At 46.6% G+C, this 15,655-nt stretch overlaps 2 protein-coding genes across 5 annotated transcripts in view; both read left to right on the top strand.

Moving 5' to 3' along the window:
* The window catches only part of FOLR2 (folate receptor beta), a 91,321-nt gene that overhangs the window by 51,427 nt on the left and 24,239 nt on the right, over positions 1–15,655 (top strand). The gene's annotated exons all lie outside the window — the stretch shown is intronic.
* FOLR1 (folate receptor alpha) lies at positions 527–7,020 on the top strand. 2 transcript variants are annotated; one of them, XM_033203875.1, is made up of 5 exons: positions 527–736; positions 3,160–3,335; positions 5,990–6,178; positions 6,331–6,466; positions 6,616–7,020. In XM_033203875.1, exons 2-5 carry the CDS (start codon positions 3,168–3,170, stop codon positions 6,894–6,896), a joined length of 774 nt encoding a protein of 257 aa, XP_033059766.1. In that variant the 5' UTR covers positions 527–736; positions 3,160–3,167; the 3' UTR covers positions 6,897–7,020. The 2 variants fall into 2 exon arrangements, with proteins under 2 accessions (XP_033059766.1, XP_033059767.1); XM_033203876.1 differs by lacking the exon at positions 527–736 and adding an exon at positions 1,191–1,618.

Raw genomic sequence — 15,655 nt, forward strand, 5'->3', positions numbered from 1 at the left:
ATGAAGGCTTTTGTCATTGACTGGGGTGGGGATGGAGGGTAGAGTTATCCCAGAATCATAGGTGCTGTAGAAAGGATACCTGAGTTGCTGGGAGAGGGGGTCTGTGAGTTGGCGATGGAAGGAGAGCTTGGCCCTTCAAACAACTGAAGATCTGATCAAAAGATTCAGAACATCTGTGATTTTGTGACTGGCGATGAATGGTGACACCTGGTCTCATGGGGTTGGGGAAGTTGGGAGATTTGGTGGTTCTACAATTTATGGCCTTTTGAGATCCTTGCTCTCTATAGCTGTCTGGGAGGTTGGAAGCCCGGGCTCTAGCCCTTGCCCTGATCCTCCGGATCTCATTTTCCTCATCTATGTAACAGGACAGAGGAGTTGGAAACTGATGAGATTAGCTCAAAGGATCCTGGCAGCTCAGGTTGCAAGATTTTTTTCAGACCTGAGCATTTGGGAAAAAATGGGGTAGGTGGAGCTTAGGGACTAGCCTTAGGCCTGTACTGTTAATTCACCCCCTCCCACTTCCCCATGGAGGCTTGGTTGGTGCTCACAAGCAATAATTAACTGCTGAGTGGCCTTCGCCCAATCCCAGGCTCCACTCCTGGGCTCCATTCCCACTCCCTGCCCCACTGCCCGTCTCCTAGGCCACTAAACCACAGCTGTCCCCTGGAATAAGGCAAAGGGGAGTGCAGAGCAGAGCAGAAGCCTAAGCCAGACCAAGAGCCACCTCCTCTCCCAGGTATGACACTCCCCATCCCCCTTCAGAGGCCACACACCCTATGGTACTCCCAGCATGTGTTAAGGATTTGCTGAACTGGAAGGGCCCTCTGTTTGCCTGAAGCCCAGAGAATCTTGAAGTGGAGACTGAGGCCCAGACCAGAGTGTGGCCTGCTCAAGCTTAAATGACAAGTTAGTGTTCATCTCCCTGAACTAGTAGTACCTGGGCTCTAGCCCTTCGGTCCAGCACTGAGTTCTCAGCTCTTCTAGTCTGGGGCCCCAGGGTTGGGGGTGGGGGTCGTGATTGTTGGTGGGGAGGGGTCACAGCTGGACCAAGACCTGAAGGTGAAACTAGGAAGGTGGGAAGGGGGCTTGTGGAGTGATGCTGGTCAAAAGGACGGAAGAGAGCCTGGCTTCAGAAGCAGCCTCGGCAAGAGAGACTACTGACTGAACAGGTGGGCTCCACTGGGGGCTGGGGAAAGGATTTTCTCAGCCCCCATCCCCAGCACTGCATATTGGCTGCACCCATGAGAGCCTCAGTACTGTGAAGGTGCAGGGAGCAAAGGCCAAAAGAGCTCTGGCTTGAACTTGGGTGGTCCCTGCTGTGTGACTTGGGGCATGGCCCTTATCTGTGCTCAAATGCTTCTGCGAAGATTAAAGGCTATCCTTTGTTGATTTCCCCTTCTTACATTTAATCCTTGCAGGAGAAAGCTAAGCCTCAAGATAGTTTGCTTCTCCTTCCCCCAAGGCCAAGGAGAAGGTGGAGCAAGGGCTGGGGTCAGGCAGGACAGGCTGAACAGGAACCCTGTGCTCTAAACAGTTAGGGTTTGTTTCCCAGGAACTAAACCCAAAGGATCACCTGGTATTCCCTGAGAGTACAGATTTCTCTGGCGTGGCCCTCAAGGTTAGTGAGTGAGTGGGTCCACAGAGGCATGACTGGATCCTGGAATGAATGAATCAACCATGAGAGAATGAATGAACACTGGAATCAATATGAGTAGCAGAATAATGGATTGCGGAGCAGGAAGGAGAGCTGCTGGGTGGGAATTCAATTCCAGGCCTATCTGAACCCTGCTGTGCAGTCAGCCTGGAGACAGCCCAGTTCAGGCCCTGCCTAGACCCCTGTCAAGGAAGCCCTGTCAAGAGGAGAGGAGGGGCAGCACGGGGGCACGGCAAGCTTGTGAGCAGGAAAGCATGTCCACTTTAGTGACTGGTATGTGGAATATGAGTTAGAGGAGACAGATGGAGAGAAGTCATAGGAAATAAATTCTGAGCATTTTAGGGGGGCCCAGATACCTGGTGACCAGTGGAGTGAAGGAAACAGTCACCTCCCAAAATTCAGTGTCTGAGGTCAAAGGATTGAAGTTCTGTGATGACCAAGGAGAGGCCAGCTCTGTGGTAGGGGGCACAGGAGCTCCCCAAGGCCCCAGGGCTGTCTAGCTGGCTGCCCCCTGCCAGCCCCTGTGCCCTGTGACCCCCGCCCTGCCCTGCCCCGCCCCAAGATCCCATGGTTTCCAGGAGGGGCCTACTAAACTAGCTTGAGTGATGAGGCTAGAAAGGGCTGGGACTAACGTTTAAAAAGCAACTAAAACTAATGAAAACCACACTGCAGCCCCCCAGCTAAAACATTTTTATAAACTTTTTGTTTTGTTTTGTTTTTTGAGATAGAGTCTCGCTCTGTCACCCAAGCTGGAGTGCAATGGCACAATCTTGGCTCACTGTAACCTCCGCTTCCCGGATTCAAGTGATTCTCCTCCCTCAGCCTCCTGAGTAGTTGGGATTACAGGCACATGACACCGCACCCAGTTTATTTTGTATTTTTAGTAGAGATGGAGTTTCACTATGTTGGCCAAGCTGGTCTCAAACTCCTGACCTCAGGTGATCCACCCACCTCAGTCTTCCAAAGTGCCGGGATTACAGGCGTGAGCCACCACGCCCAGCCCATTTTTGTAAACTTTTACAACGAAGTAATTTGGTGTCAAAATCTGACCTGAAAATTAATGTGAGCTTATGTATAGTTTTAATTTATCCCACCAGTGTAACTGTTTCACCCCAGAACATACACTTGATTATTGTGTATATGAAAATTATATTATCTTTGAATCACCTTTGATGAAATCCTAAAGAATTTTAACTCTGAAACATTTGAATGAGGCATTGTGGACCTATGACAACTCCTGGCTATTTCTGCATTTTGCCCAAATCCATCCTTGAATTATATCACTTGAACCTCATGATCACCTGGAGAAGGCAATGAGGCTCAAGCCAGGGAGGGGTGGTGTCTAATCCCACCTCTCACTGGATCTGGGAAAACTGAGGGAGATGGGGGCAGGGCTCTATCTGCCCCAGGCTTCAGTCCAGGCCCCACCCTCCTGGAGCCCTGGGAACAACTTAAGGCCCCACCTCCGCATTCCTTGGTGCCACTGACCACAGCTCTTCCTTCAGGGACAGACATGGCTCAGCGGATGACAACACAGCTGCTGCTCCTTCTGGTGGGGGTGGCTGTAGTAGGGGAGGCTCAGACAAGGACTGCACGGGCCAGGACTGAGCTTCTCAATGTCTGCATGAACGCCAAGCACCACAAGGAAAAGCCAGGCCCGGAGGACAAGTTGCATGAGCAGGTGGGCCAGGGGGTGATCTGGGGTGGTGAGGGACTGGCTCAGGAAGAGGAAACCAGGACATGGAAATGTCAAACTCCATTCACTGGTGAAGTGAAGGCAGACAGACCCACTGGAGGAGCCCTTCAGTTTACATTAATATGGGTGACTATTTCACAGACACTGTGTGCCAAATGTCGGTACAATGCCAACAGTTCACCTTCTTGATTGTTGAGTTTCCGCATGACATAGATAAGGAAGCAGGCCCAGAGGAGAGCCTGGGAAATGAAGTTGGAGTGACCCATCCTGGGGTTGCTTGATTTAGGGATTTAGACTTTGAATGACTCCTCCAAAGATCCGAGGGAAGAAACTGCATACTGTGCATAGTGGCCTCTTTTCTGCCAGCCCTAAACAGCTCAAGAAGGGAGAGTCTCTCACATTATGAGGCTGGGTGCGAAGCATTCTTTTTTTTTTTTTTTTTCCTGAGATGAGGTCTCCATATGTTGCCCAGGCTGGTCTCAAACTCCTGGACTCAAGTGATCCTCCCACCTCGGCCTCCCAAAGTGTGGGATTACAGAAATGAGCCATACGCCCTCCTGAAGCATCTTGGTTCATGCATCTAGCAAAACTTTGGGCTGTGTCTCTCAACCACATTGGACCTGAGTTCTCCCTATAACATTTATTTTGCTACCACCCCTTTAATATCCTGAACATGATGATATAACTAAAGAAAAAGCAGAGGAAAAGTAATTTGTAGTCCAGTGTTATGGCTCACACCTGTAATCCCAACACTGTGGGAGGCCGAGGTGGGCAGATCACTGAGATCAGGAGTTCTATACCAGCCTGGGCAAGATGGCAAAACCCCATCTCTACTAAAAAAACACGAAAAATTAGTCAGGTGTGGTGGCACATGTAGTCCCAGATACTCAGGAGGCTGAGGTGGGAGGGTCAATTGAGCCCAGGAGGCAGAGATTGCAGATCATGCCACTGCACTCCAGCCTGGGCAACAGAGTGAGACCCTGTCAAAAGAAAGAAAGAATGAAAAAAAGAAAAAAAATGAAAAAGAAAGGAAAGGAAGAAAAGAAAGAAAGAAAGAAAGAAAGAAAGAAAGAAAGAAGAAAGAAAGAGGAAAGGGAGGGAGGAAAGAGAGAGAAACTTGTAGTATGCATTTCTTTTTTTTTTTTTTCTTGAGATGGAGTTTTGCCCTTGTTGCCCAGGGTGGAGTACAGTGATGCAATCTCAGCTCACTGCAACCTCCACCTCCCAGGTTCAAGTGATTCTCCTGCCTCAGTCTCCTGAGTAGGCACATACCACCACATCCAGCTAATTTTCTGTTTGTTTGTATTTTTAGTAGAGATGGGGGTTTCACCATGTTGGCCAGGCTGGTCTCAAACTCCTCACCTCATGATCCGCCCTTCTTGGCCTCCCAAAGTGCTGGGATTATAGGTGCGAGCCACCACACCCGGCCTTAAGTGCACATTTTATTTATTTATTTATTTGTTTGTTTTTTTGTTTATTTATTGACATAGAGTCTTGCTCTGTCACCCAGGCTGGAGTGCAGTGGCACAATCTCAGCTCATTGTAACCTCCGCCTCCTGGGTTCAAGCAATTCTCCTGCCTCAGCCTCCAGAGTACCTGGGACTACAGATGCCTGCCACCATGCCTAGCTAAATTTTGTATTTTTAGTAGAAATAAGGTTTTGCCGTGTTGGCTAGGCTCTGGTCTCCATTCTTGACCTCAAGTGATCTGCTCACCTCCACCTTCCAAAATGTTGGGATTACGGGCATGAGCCACTGTACCCGGCCCACATTTTAATATTTAGCTCGTCAGCCTTAAGTAACGAGATTCAGAAAGCTTGAGGATAGCCACACAGGAGCATAGATTCAACTCATCCTGAATTTCACAGCCATCACAAGTTAGTTTTTAAGGAAAAAGGGTAGTTCCTAAGTTGTTTCTCAATAATTTATAATAAAAATAACATCTGCAATTGATTGGCTATATATTGCTTTTTGTATCACAAATTCCAGGAACAGATAATGGGTGAGGCAGCTAGTCAGGGACAAAACACCTCCTGAGTAGCTGGGATTACAGGTGTCCGCCACCACACTTAGCGACTTTTTGTATTTTTAGTAGAGACGGGGTTTCACCATGTTGGCCAGGCTGGTTTCAAACTGCTGATCTCAGGTGATCCACCTGCCTTGGCCTCCCAAAGTGCTGGGATTATATGAGTGAGCCACTGTGCCCAGCCTGGGGTTACAATTTAAATTGCTTTTTTACCTTCAAATCTTTGTCACCTCAGTGAGGCTTAATCTGACCGCACTATTACACTGCAAGTCCCAATCCTTCTCCCCTGCTTAATTGTTGTCCAAAGCAATAATCAGGTGATGTGTTCATTGTTGTAACTCCAGTTTCTACAAAAGTACCTGGGTGAGAGTAAGTAGGATCTCAATAAAGGTTGAATTAACAAATTTTGTAATGACTGCAACTCCAACAGGAGCTCCCTTCTGGGCTTCCACAGTCTCTGACGGTCCTCTCCCCTAAAGAGGTCCCAACAGCAAGTATTTTCCTGGGTGACTTCCAGTGGGCTGGGGAATGAAGGACTAAGAGGGGAGACACTGCATGTGGAATATTCTGGCTGTTCTGGCTGTGGACTGAGTCCTGTGTCTTCCCCCATCCAGTGTCGTCCCTGGAAGAAGAATGCCTGCTGTTCTACCAACACCAGCCAGGAAGCCCATAAGGATGTTTCCTACCTATATAGATTCAACTGGAACCACTGTGGAGAGATGGCACCTGCCTGCAAACGGCATTTCATCCAGGACACCTGCCTCTACGAGTGCTCCCCCAACTTGGGGCCCTGGATCCAGCAGGTACGCATGTCTTCTTGCAGGTACAAGACCTAGCGGAGGAACTGAACTTTCCAGGCATCTCTGCAGGCTGCAATCCCAGCTCCAGTTCTATTCAGGGCTGGGTTGCTGGGATTCTTGAACCTGAGCCCTTCTTTTGTAACAAAATCTCCCAGGTGGATCAGAGCTGGCGCAAAGAGCGGGTGCTGAACGTGCCCCTGTGCAAAGAGGACTGTGAGCAATGGTGGGAAGATTGTCGCACCTCCTACACCTGCAAGAGCAACTGGCACAAAGGCTGGAACTGGACCTCAGGTGAGGGCTGGGGTGGGCAGGAACAAAGGGATTTGGAAATGGAGGTATGTGGGTGTGAAGCAGGTATGTGACAATTTGGGGTTGTAGGACTGGCAGACCTCAAGATAGTTCTGGGCCCAGTGGCTAAAGGTCTTCCCTCTTCTCTACAGGGTTTAACAAGTGCCCAGTGGGAGCTGCCTGCCAACCTTTCCATTTCTACTTCCCCACACCCACTGTTCTGTGCAATGAAATCTGGACTTACTCCTACAAGGTCAGCAACTACAGCCGAGGGAGTGGCCGCTGCATCCAGATGTGGTTCGACCCAGCCCAGGGCAACCCCAATGAGGAAGTGGCGAGGTTCTATGCTGCAGCCATGAGTGGGGCTGGGCCCTGGGCAGCCTGGCCTCTCCTACTTAGCCTGGCCCTAACGCTGCTTTGGCTGCTAAGCTGACCTCCTTTTACCTTCTGATACCTGGAAATCTCTGCTCTGTTTAGCCCCATAGCTCCCAACTATTTGGTTCCTGCTCCATGGTTGAGCCTCTGACAGCCACTTTGAATAAACCGGGCACCGCACATGTGTCTTGAGAATTATTTGGGTATGAATGGGAACGTGACTGTTTTGTTTTCCAATTCCCATTGATTGAAACCAGTGAGACCGGGCCAATTCCTAGTTCTGACAGTTGCTATGAACTAACCTGATACTTAACTATTCTTCTAACTTAGGAGACATTCGTAGCTCTCAATTTCATTTTTCACTTAGCTCCAATCTAGAGCCAAGCCCAGGAATTTTTTGTTTGTTTTGAGACAGGGTCTAACTCTGTCACTAGGCTGGAGTGCAGTGGCATGATCTTGATTCACTGCAACATCTGCCTCCTGGGCTCAAGCAATCCTGCCACCTTAGCCTCTCAACTTGAGACAAGCATGTGCCACCACACCTGGCTATTTTTTTTTTTTTTTGAGATGGAGTTTCATTCTTGTTGCCCAGGCTGGAGTGCAATGGCATGATCTCAGCCCATGGCAACCTCCGCCTCCCAAGTTCAAGTGATTCTCCTGCCTCAGCCTCCCAAGTAGCTGGGATTATAGGCATGCGCCACCATGCCCGGCTAATTTTGTACTGTTAATAGAGACAGGTTTTCTCCATGTTGGTCAGGCTAGTCTCGAACTCCCGACCTTAGGTGATCTGCCTGCCTCGGCCTCCCAAAGTGCTGGGATTACAGGTGTGAGCCACTGCGCCTGGCCCCACCTGGCTTATTTTTACATTTTTTTGGTAAAGAGGAGATCTTGTTATGTTGACCAGGCTGGTCTCAAACTCCTGGCCTGAAGCAAACTTTTCATCTCAGACTTCAAAATTACTGGGATTATAAACATGAGCCACCATGCCCAGCACAATCTCAGCTCATTGCAACCTCTGCCTCCCACGTTCAAGCAATTCTGTCTCAGCCTCCTGAGTACCTGGGACTATAGGTGTGGGCCACCATGCCTGGCTAATTTTTCTATTTTTATTAGAGATGGGGTTTCGCCATGTTGGCCAGGCTGGTCTGGAACTCCTAACCTCAGGTGAACCACCCACCTTGGCCTCCCAAAGTGCTGGGATTACAAGTGTGAGACACCATGCCCAGCCTAGCTCAGGATTTTATCATTTAAACTGAACATAAGTCTCCCAGGGTTGATTCCTATGCTGTGCTCAGCTCGCCAAAAGAAGAGATGGGAAGGCTGTACCCAGCATGTTTTGGATGGGTTGCTGGGAAGAAGGTAAGAGTGGCAGCAAGAGCCATACGGCACTAACAGCTAATACCCACAAAGCATTATCTGCTAGGCACTATCCTACCTAAATTGTTTATACCGATGATATGTAGATACTACTGTCTGCATTTTCCATATGTAGAAACAGACACATAAATTAAAGAATGTTGCCTGACCAGGCGGGGTGGCTCACACCTATAATCCCAGCTCTTTGGGAGGCCGAGTCGGGCAGATCACCTGAGGTCAGGAGTTCGAGATTAGCCTAGTCAACATGCAAAACCCTGTCTCTACTAAAAATACAAAACTTAGGCCAGGTGTGGTGGCTCACACCTGTAATCCCAGCACTTTGGGAGTCTGAGGTAGGTGGGTCATGAGGTCAGGAGATCGAGACCATCCTGGCTAACATGGTAAAATCCGTCTCTACTAAAAATACAAAAAAATTAGCCAGATGTGGTGGTGGGCGCCTGTAGTCCCAGCTACTTGGGAGGCTGAAGCAGGAGAATGGCATGAACCCGGGAGGTGGAGCTTGCAGTGAGTCAAGATCGCATCACTGAACTCCAGCCTGGGTAACATAGCGAGACTCCGTCTCAAAAAAAAAAAAAAAAAAATTACGAAACAGCCCAACGTGGTGGCGTGCGCCTATAATCCCAGCTACTCGGGAGACTGAGGCGGGAGAATCTTTCGAACCCGGGAGGCAGAAGTTGCAGTGAGCCGAGATCGCACCATTGCACTCCTGCCTGGGCAACAGAGCGAAACTCCGTCTCAAAAAAAAGAACATGCTCTTTCCCCTCATGGTGTGAGTAAATATGTGTGTGTGTCTTGAAGGGATAATGGTTCCGTGGCTGACCAGAGGAGCTGAGCCTAACCTGCTCTGCCAGAGCTAGGACTGGAACCCAAACTTCGACTCCTAAGCAGGTTCCAAACCAATAATCTCAAGGGTTTTAAGGCAGTGTTCTCCATTAAATATAGTTTGTAACCTTTGTATTAAGCCAGGTTATGTTACAGTAATATTCCTAATATTTCTGTGGCTTCATACAACTCACCTTTTTGGGTTCTTTGTTTGTTTGTTTTCTTTTGTTTAAAGACAGAGTCTCTCTCTGTCACCCAAGCTGGAGTAGTGGCGTGATCATAGCTCACAGCAGCTTCAAATTCCTGGGCTCAAGTGATCTTCCTGCCTCAGCCTCCTGAGTAGCTGGGACTACAGGTGTGAGCCACCACATCCAGCTAATATATACACATATAAAATATGTATTGTATATATGATAATAAAGACAGGGTCTCACTATCTTACCCAGGTTGGTCTTGAACTTGTGCTGAAGTGATCCTCTCAAAATGCTGGGATTACAGGTGTCAGCCACTGTGCCTGGCCACAAATCATGTTTGTTTCTTGCTCAAGCTACAGTGTTTAATGTGGGTTATCAGAGGGATTCTGTTCATTTCTCTTTCCTGGACTACATTAGCAGCCAGGACGTTCTGCTTCTCACTGGAGGCCCAGGCTGATTGGAGGCTCCATCTTCTATGAGACAGGAAGAGGGAACTTGGCGAATTCCATAAGGCTCTTCAGATTTCCACCTGTCACTTATATCATTGGCCAAATCAAGTCATGAGCATGCCTAAATTCAAGAAGACCAGGAAAACAAGATCTTATCATGTACTTGGAAGGACAGGAGAATCACGAGGTTTGCAACAGACCTAATGATGACTACAAAGACCTCATTATTTTCTGGTCAGTTTCTATTTCTGACATGGTCATAGTTACAAAGTTAATTTTTCAGCTAGATCCTAGTAAGATGGAGGACCAACTCTTCAAACCTATGCAAATAACTACATCAACCCAGGCCGGGCATGGTGGCTTATGCCTATAACCCCAGCACTTTGGGAGGTTGACGCAGGCGGATCACTTGAGGGCGGGAGTTCAAGACCAGCCTGGCCAACATGGTGAAACTCCGTCTCTACTAAAAATACAAAAAAATAAGCTGGATGTGGTGGCACATGCCTGTAAACCCCAGCTTGTTGGGAAGCTGAGGCATGAGAATTGCTTGAATCCGGGAGGTGGATGTTGCAGTGAGCCAAGATCGTGCCACTGCACTCCAGCCTGGGCAATGGGCAATGGAGTAAGACTCCGTCTCAAAAACAAAACAACAACAACAACAACAACAACAACAAAACAAAAACAACAACAACAAAAAAACTACACACACACACAGAAAAAACCAGAAAAACTACATCAACCTGAAAAGTGGAGCAATCCACTGCTGACCGCCCAGGGTAGTCTTGTAAACAAGGTCAATTGATGCACCATGTTCTCTACAGGATCAGTGACACCATTTACAAATATGATTTGTTTACAGATATATTTGGATTAGTGGAATTTAAGATAAGTACCATCTAAAACCAAATTATTTTCTTTTTTTGAGACAGAGTCTCACTCTGTCACTAAGGCTGGAGTGCAGTGGCACAATCTCGTCTCACTGAAACCTCTGCTTCCCAGGTTCAAGCAATTCTCATGCCTCAGCCTCCCAAGAAGCTGGGATTTTAGGCATGTACCACCACATCCAGCTAATTTTTGGTTTTTTTTTTTTTTTTTTTTTTTTTTTTTGAGGCGGAGTCTGGCTCTGTTACCCAGGCTGGAGTGCAGTGGCCGGGTCTCAGCTCACTGCAAGCTCCGCCTCCTGGGTTCCCGCCATTCTCTTGCCTTAGCCTCCCAAGTAGCTGGGACTACAGGCGCCAATTTTTGTATTTTTATTAGAGACGGGGTTTCACCATGTTGGTCAGGCTGGTCTCAAACTCCTGGCCTCAAGCAATCCACCTGACTTCGCCTCCCAAGGTGCTGGGATGACAGGCATGAGCCACTATGCCCGACCTATTTCTTTTACTTATTTATTTTGTGTGTGTGTGTGTGTGTGGTGTGTGTGTGTGTTGGTTTTTGTTTTGAGACGGAGTCTCTCTCTTGTCCAGGCTGGAATGCAGTGGCGTGTACTCAGCTCACTGCAATGTCTGCTTCCCAGCTTCTCCTGCCTTAGCCTCCTGAGTACCTGGGACTACAAGCATTGCGCCACCATGCCCAGCTAATTTTTGTATTTTTAATAGAGACAGGATTTCTCCATGTTGGCCAGGCTGGTCTGGAACTTCTGGGCCCAAGCAATTCACCCACTTCGGTCTCCCAAAGTGCTGGGGTTGCAGCCATGAACCACCAAGCCTGGCCCACTTACTTCTTTTTTGGACCAAAAGTATAAGTGATGAATGCAAAAATTGATAGATTGGACTTAAAATTCAAAACTCTTGCTCTTTAAAAGACAGCCTTAAGAAAATTAAAAGGCAAGCAACAGACTGGAGGAAATATTTACAAAACACATCTGATAAAGGATCTGTATTCATAATATACAAAGAACACTTACAACTCAGTAATTATAAGGCAGTTGACCCAATCAAATAATGGGCAAAAGAAATGAACAAACTTCATTAAAGAAGATACACAGGTCGAGTGCGGTAGTTCATGTCTGTAATCCCAGCACATTGGGAGGCTGAGGCGGCCAGATCACTTAAGGCCAGGAGTTCAAGACCAGCCTGGCTAACATGGCAAAACCCTATCTCTACTAAAAATACAAAAATTAGCCAGGTGCGGTGATGCATGCCTGTAATCTCAGCAGCTCGGAGGCTGAGACAAAAGAACTGCTAGAAACTGGGAGGTGGAGATTGCAGTGAACTGAGATCGTGCCACTGCACTCCAGCCTGGGTAACAGAGCGAGACTGTCTCAGAAATAAAAAAGAAGATACACAAATTACGAGTAGTTACACGAAAAGATGCTCAACATTATTAATCATTAGAAAAATGCAAATTTAAACCCCAGTGATATACTATTTTATAACTATTAGAATGGCAATAATAATAAGATAGGCAATAACAAATGTTGGCAAGGATGTGAACCCTCACACAGTGCTGGTGGGGGTGTAAAATGGCACAGCCCTTTGGAAAACAGTGTGGCAGTTTCTCAAAAAGTTAAATGAGGGGAGAATAGAACCAGTTGTTGAGCTGGGTGTGGTGGCATGGGCCTGTAGTCTCAGCTACTTGGAGGCTGGGTGGGAGGATAGCTTGAGCCCAGGGAGGATGAGGCTGCAGTGAGCAGTGATCATACCACTGCACTCCAGCCAAGGCAAGGACGTCAGAGTGAGACCCTTCTCAAAAAAAAAAAAAAGAGAAGAGAGAGAGAAAGAAGAAAAAAAGAAGAAAGAAAAAAGAAAAAAAAAAGAAAGATAGAACCCAAAATTCCACTTCCAAGTATCTACTCAGGAGAAATGAAAACAAACATAACAAAACTTAATTATGAGTATTCATAATATTAGGTATCATTATGCATAATAGCCCCAAGCTGGCAATAACATATGTATATATGATTTTTATTTTTTTGAGACAGAATTTTGGTCTTGTTGCCCAGGCTGGAGTGCAATGGCGTGATCTTGGCTCACTGCAACCTCTGCTTCCTGGATTCAAGCAATTCTCCTGCCTCAGCCTCCGAAGTAGCTGGGATTACAGGCACACACCACCACGCCCGGCTAATTTTTGTATTTTTAGCAGAGACAGGGTTTCACCATGTTGACCAGGCTGGTCTCAAACTCCTGACCTCAGGTGACCCACCTGCCTCGCCTCCCAAAGTGCTGGGATTACAGACATGCACCACTGCACCTGGCAATAACCTAAATTTTTAGCAGTTGGTGAGTGGATAGACAAAATGTAGTGAATCCATACAATAGAAGACTGTGCAGCAATGAAACGTGATGACACATGCTATGTCGTGGATGAGACTCAAAAACATTATGCTAAGAGAAAGAAGCCAGACCTAAGAGGTTTCATGTGGCATGATTTCACTTACATGAAATGTGCAGGAAAGACAAATTTATAGAGGCAGAAAGTAGACTAGTAGCTTCCTGGGGCTGGAAGTGAGAACAGGGATTAATTGTAAATGGGTATGACGGGGGATGAAAATTACTGAGGGGATGATTCTGAGTTTCTGTGGGGTGTGCATATGAGGGAAACTATTCTAAAAAATTTGGCATGTGGTTCCATAAAAATCTATCATCTGAGACAAACTCCATTCCCAATCTTTAAAAGATTGGTTGGAGGCTGAGTGTGGTAGCTGTAACTTCAGCACTTTGGGAGGCCAAAGAGGGTGGATGGCTTGAGCTTAGGAGTTTGAGACCAGCCTGGGCAGCATGGTGAAACCCAGTCTCTAGAAAAAAATACAAAAATTAGCTGGGTGTGATGGTGTGAGCCTGTAGTCCCAGCTACTTGGGAGGTTAAGGTGGGAGGACCTCCTGAGCCCGGGGAGGTTGAGCCTGCAGTGAGTGGTGATTGTACCACTGCACTCCAGCCTGGGATGACAGAGTGAGACCCTGTCCCCCTCACCAAAAAAAAAAAAAAAAAAAATTTGATGGGATTTGGCAGTTAAGGAGCGAGTCTATTCTCGGTGTAGATGTAGATAACACCATTAGAGATGTTTAGTAGGTGGCCCATTGACCAAGGACCTTTTTAAAAAAAGAGTGTTTGTTTCAGCTGGCAAAGGTAAGGTTTGCTAAATTGAGGGTTACAGACCAGAGCCAGGGGAAAGAAAAAGGCTATATCATATGACTGGCCTCCCAAAAAATTAAAGAAAAGGGAACATTTGGTAATGTACTTACCAAAAATACCAAGACAATAACCACAATCATATCTCTTTCATTAACTTTACTCCTTCATTTTCTAGTTACATGTTCTTGGGCTAGCATCTTCCCCCAGAGAAGTCTTCTGCCTGAGGGCTGAAATTTTGCTAGAAATCCCTAGTCTCAGGACTCTGATAGGTTGACTCAACCAAGTATTAGTTTATGGTGATGATATCAGATACACGGGTTTATTTCCTGTCAGCAAAGTATAGCAGCTATGTTTAAACAAACAAGAGGGGAGAATAGAAACCAGTTGTTGAGCTGGGTGTGGTGGCATGGGCCTGTAGTCTCAGCTACTTGGGAGGCTGAGGTGGGAGGATAGCTTGAGCCCAGGGAGGATGAGGCTGCAGTGAGCAGTGATCATACCACTGCACTCCAGCCAAGGACCAAGGACGTCAGAGTGAGACCCTGTCTCAAAAAAAAAAAAAAGAGAGAGAGAGAGAGAAAGAAGAAAGAAAGAAAGAAAGAAAAAAGAAAGAAAAAGAAAGAAAGAAAGAAAAAAGAAAAAGAAAGAAAGAAGAAAGAAAGAAAGAAAGAGAAAGAAAGAAAGAAAGAAAGAAGAAAGAAAGAAAGAAAGAAAGAAAGAAGGAAACCAGGTGTTGAGAGTATCAAACAGCCCGGCCAATCTATTCATTTTCAATATCATAATGAAAGAAGAATATTCACTGGGGTGTACTACATAACAGCACAAACTTACTGGTGAGTGCTAGATTTCATGAGGTCTCAGATGATGGCTACATAGAACCTATTATTAGAACCTGGGGAGGGAGTAAGGGACAGGGAGGGTTAGTCTTCTCAACCGATTTAACTAACTTTTTCCTTAATTTTTAGACAGTCTTGCTCTGACACCCAGGCTGGAGTGCGGTGGCGTGATCTCAGCTCACTGTAATCTCCGCCTCCCAGGTTCAAGCGATTCTCATGCCTCAGCCTCCTGAGTAGCTGGGACCACAGGCATACGCCACCACATCCGGCTAATTTTTTTGTGTTTTTGGTAGAGATGGGATTTCACCATGTTGGCCAGGCTGGTCTTGAACGCCTGGCCTCAAGTGATTCTCCTGCCTCGGGCTCTCAAAGTGTTGGGATTACTGGTGTGAGCCACCGTGCCTAGCCTAACTTATGTTTGATAATTCTATGTGTCTTCTCTATTTGGCTGAGCTCTGCAGGTGATATAGATAATGAATGTATTTACAAATCTTGAGGGCCTTATAGTCTATTTTGTAACATGTATACTACAATTGGTACCAATAATACAAGGTTAAACTACAGAATAAAATCAACATGGGCATAAATTTGACAGTCATCATGTAAGGCCTTGCACATGAATATGAGTTTTTATTTTTTTTTTTATTTTTTTTATTTTTATCCTTCCAGGAAGGTCCACAATCATAGTCACAACACTTACTTTGCATAAAAGTAATCTTGACTGGGTGTGGCAGTTCACACCTATACAGCCTGGACAATACAGTGAGACCTCGTCACTACAAAAAATCAATAATTAGGTGGGCATGGTGGTGCACACTTGTAGTCCCATCTACTTGGGGAGGCTAAGGCAGGAGGATCGCTTGAGCCCAGGAGGTCAAGGCTGCAGTGAGCAGTGTTTGTGCTACTATACTCTAGCCTGAGTGACAGTGAGACCCTATCTAAAAAAAAAAATACGGTCCAGAGGGAATGAGCCCCTCTTTTTGGTCTGACATCTTTCTCTACTTTGTGGACATGATGGACAAGGCAGCTTACAATACTGATAAACTAATTTTTAAAATATGGAGCATG

Source organism: Trachypithecus francoisi, unplaced genomic scaffold, assembly GCF_009764315.1.
Source record: "Trachypithecus francoisi isolate TF-2019V2 unplaced genomic scaffold, Tfra_2.0 Lachesis_group8, whole genome shotgun sequence".
NCBI classification, from domain to species: domain Eukaryota; kingdom Metazoa; phylum Chordata; class Mammalia; order Primates; family Cercopithecidae; genus Trachypithecus; species Trachypithecus francoisi.

What these genes read in the sequence shown, in the direction of transcription:
- FOLR1 (XM_033203875.1), top strand. Translation starts at nt 3,168, where the DNA reads ATGGCTCAGCGGATGACAACACAGCTGCTGCTCCTTCTGGTGGGGGTG. An exon ending in TGGGGCCCTGGATCCAGCAG is followed by an intron (nt 6,179 to 6,330) that starts GTACGCATGTCT and finishes AAAATCTCCCAG; the next exon opens with GTGGATCAGAGCTGGCGCAA. An exon ending in AGGCTGGAACTGGACCTCAG is followed by an intron (nt 6,467 to 6,615) that starts GTGAGGGCTGGG and finishes TCTTCTCTACAG; the next exon opens with GGTTTAACAAGTGCCCAGTG.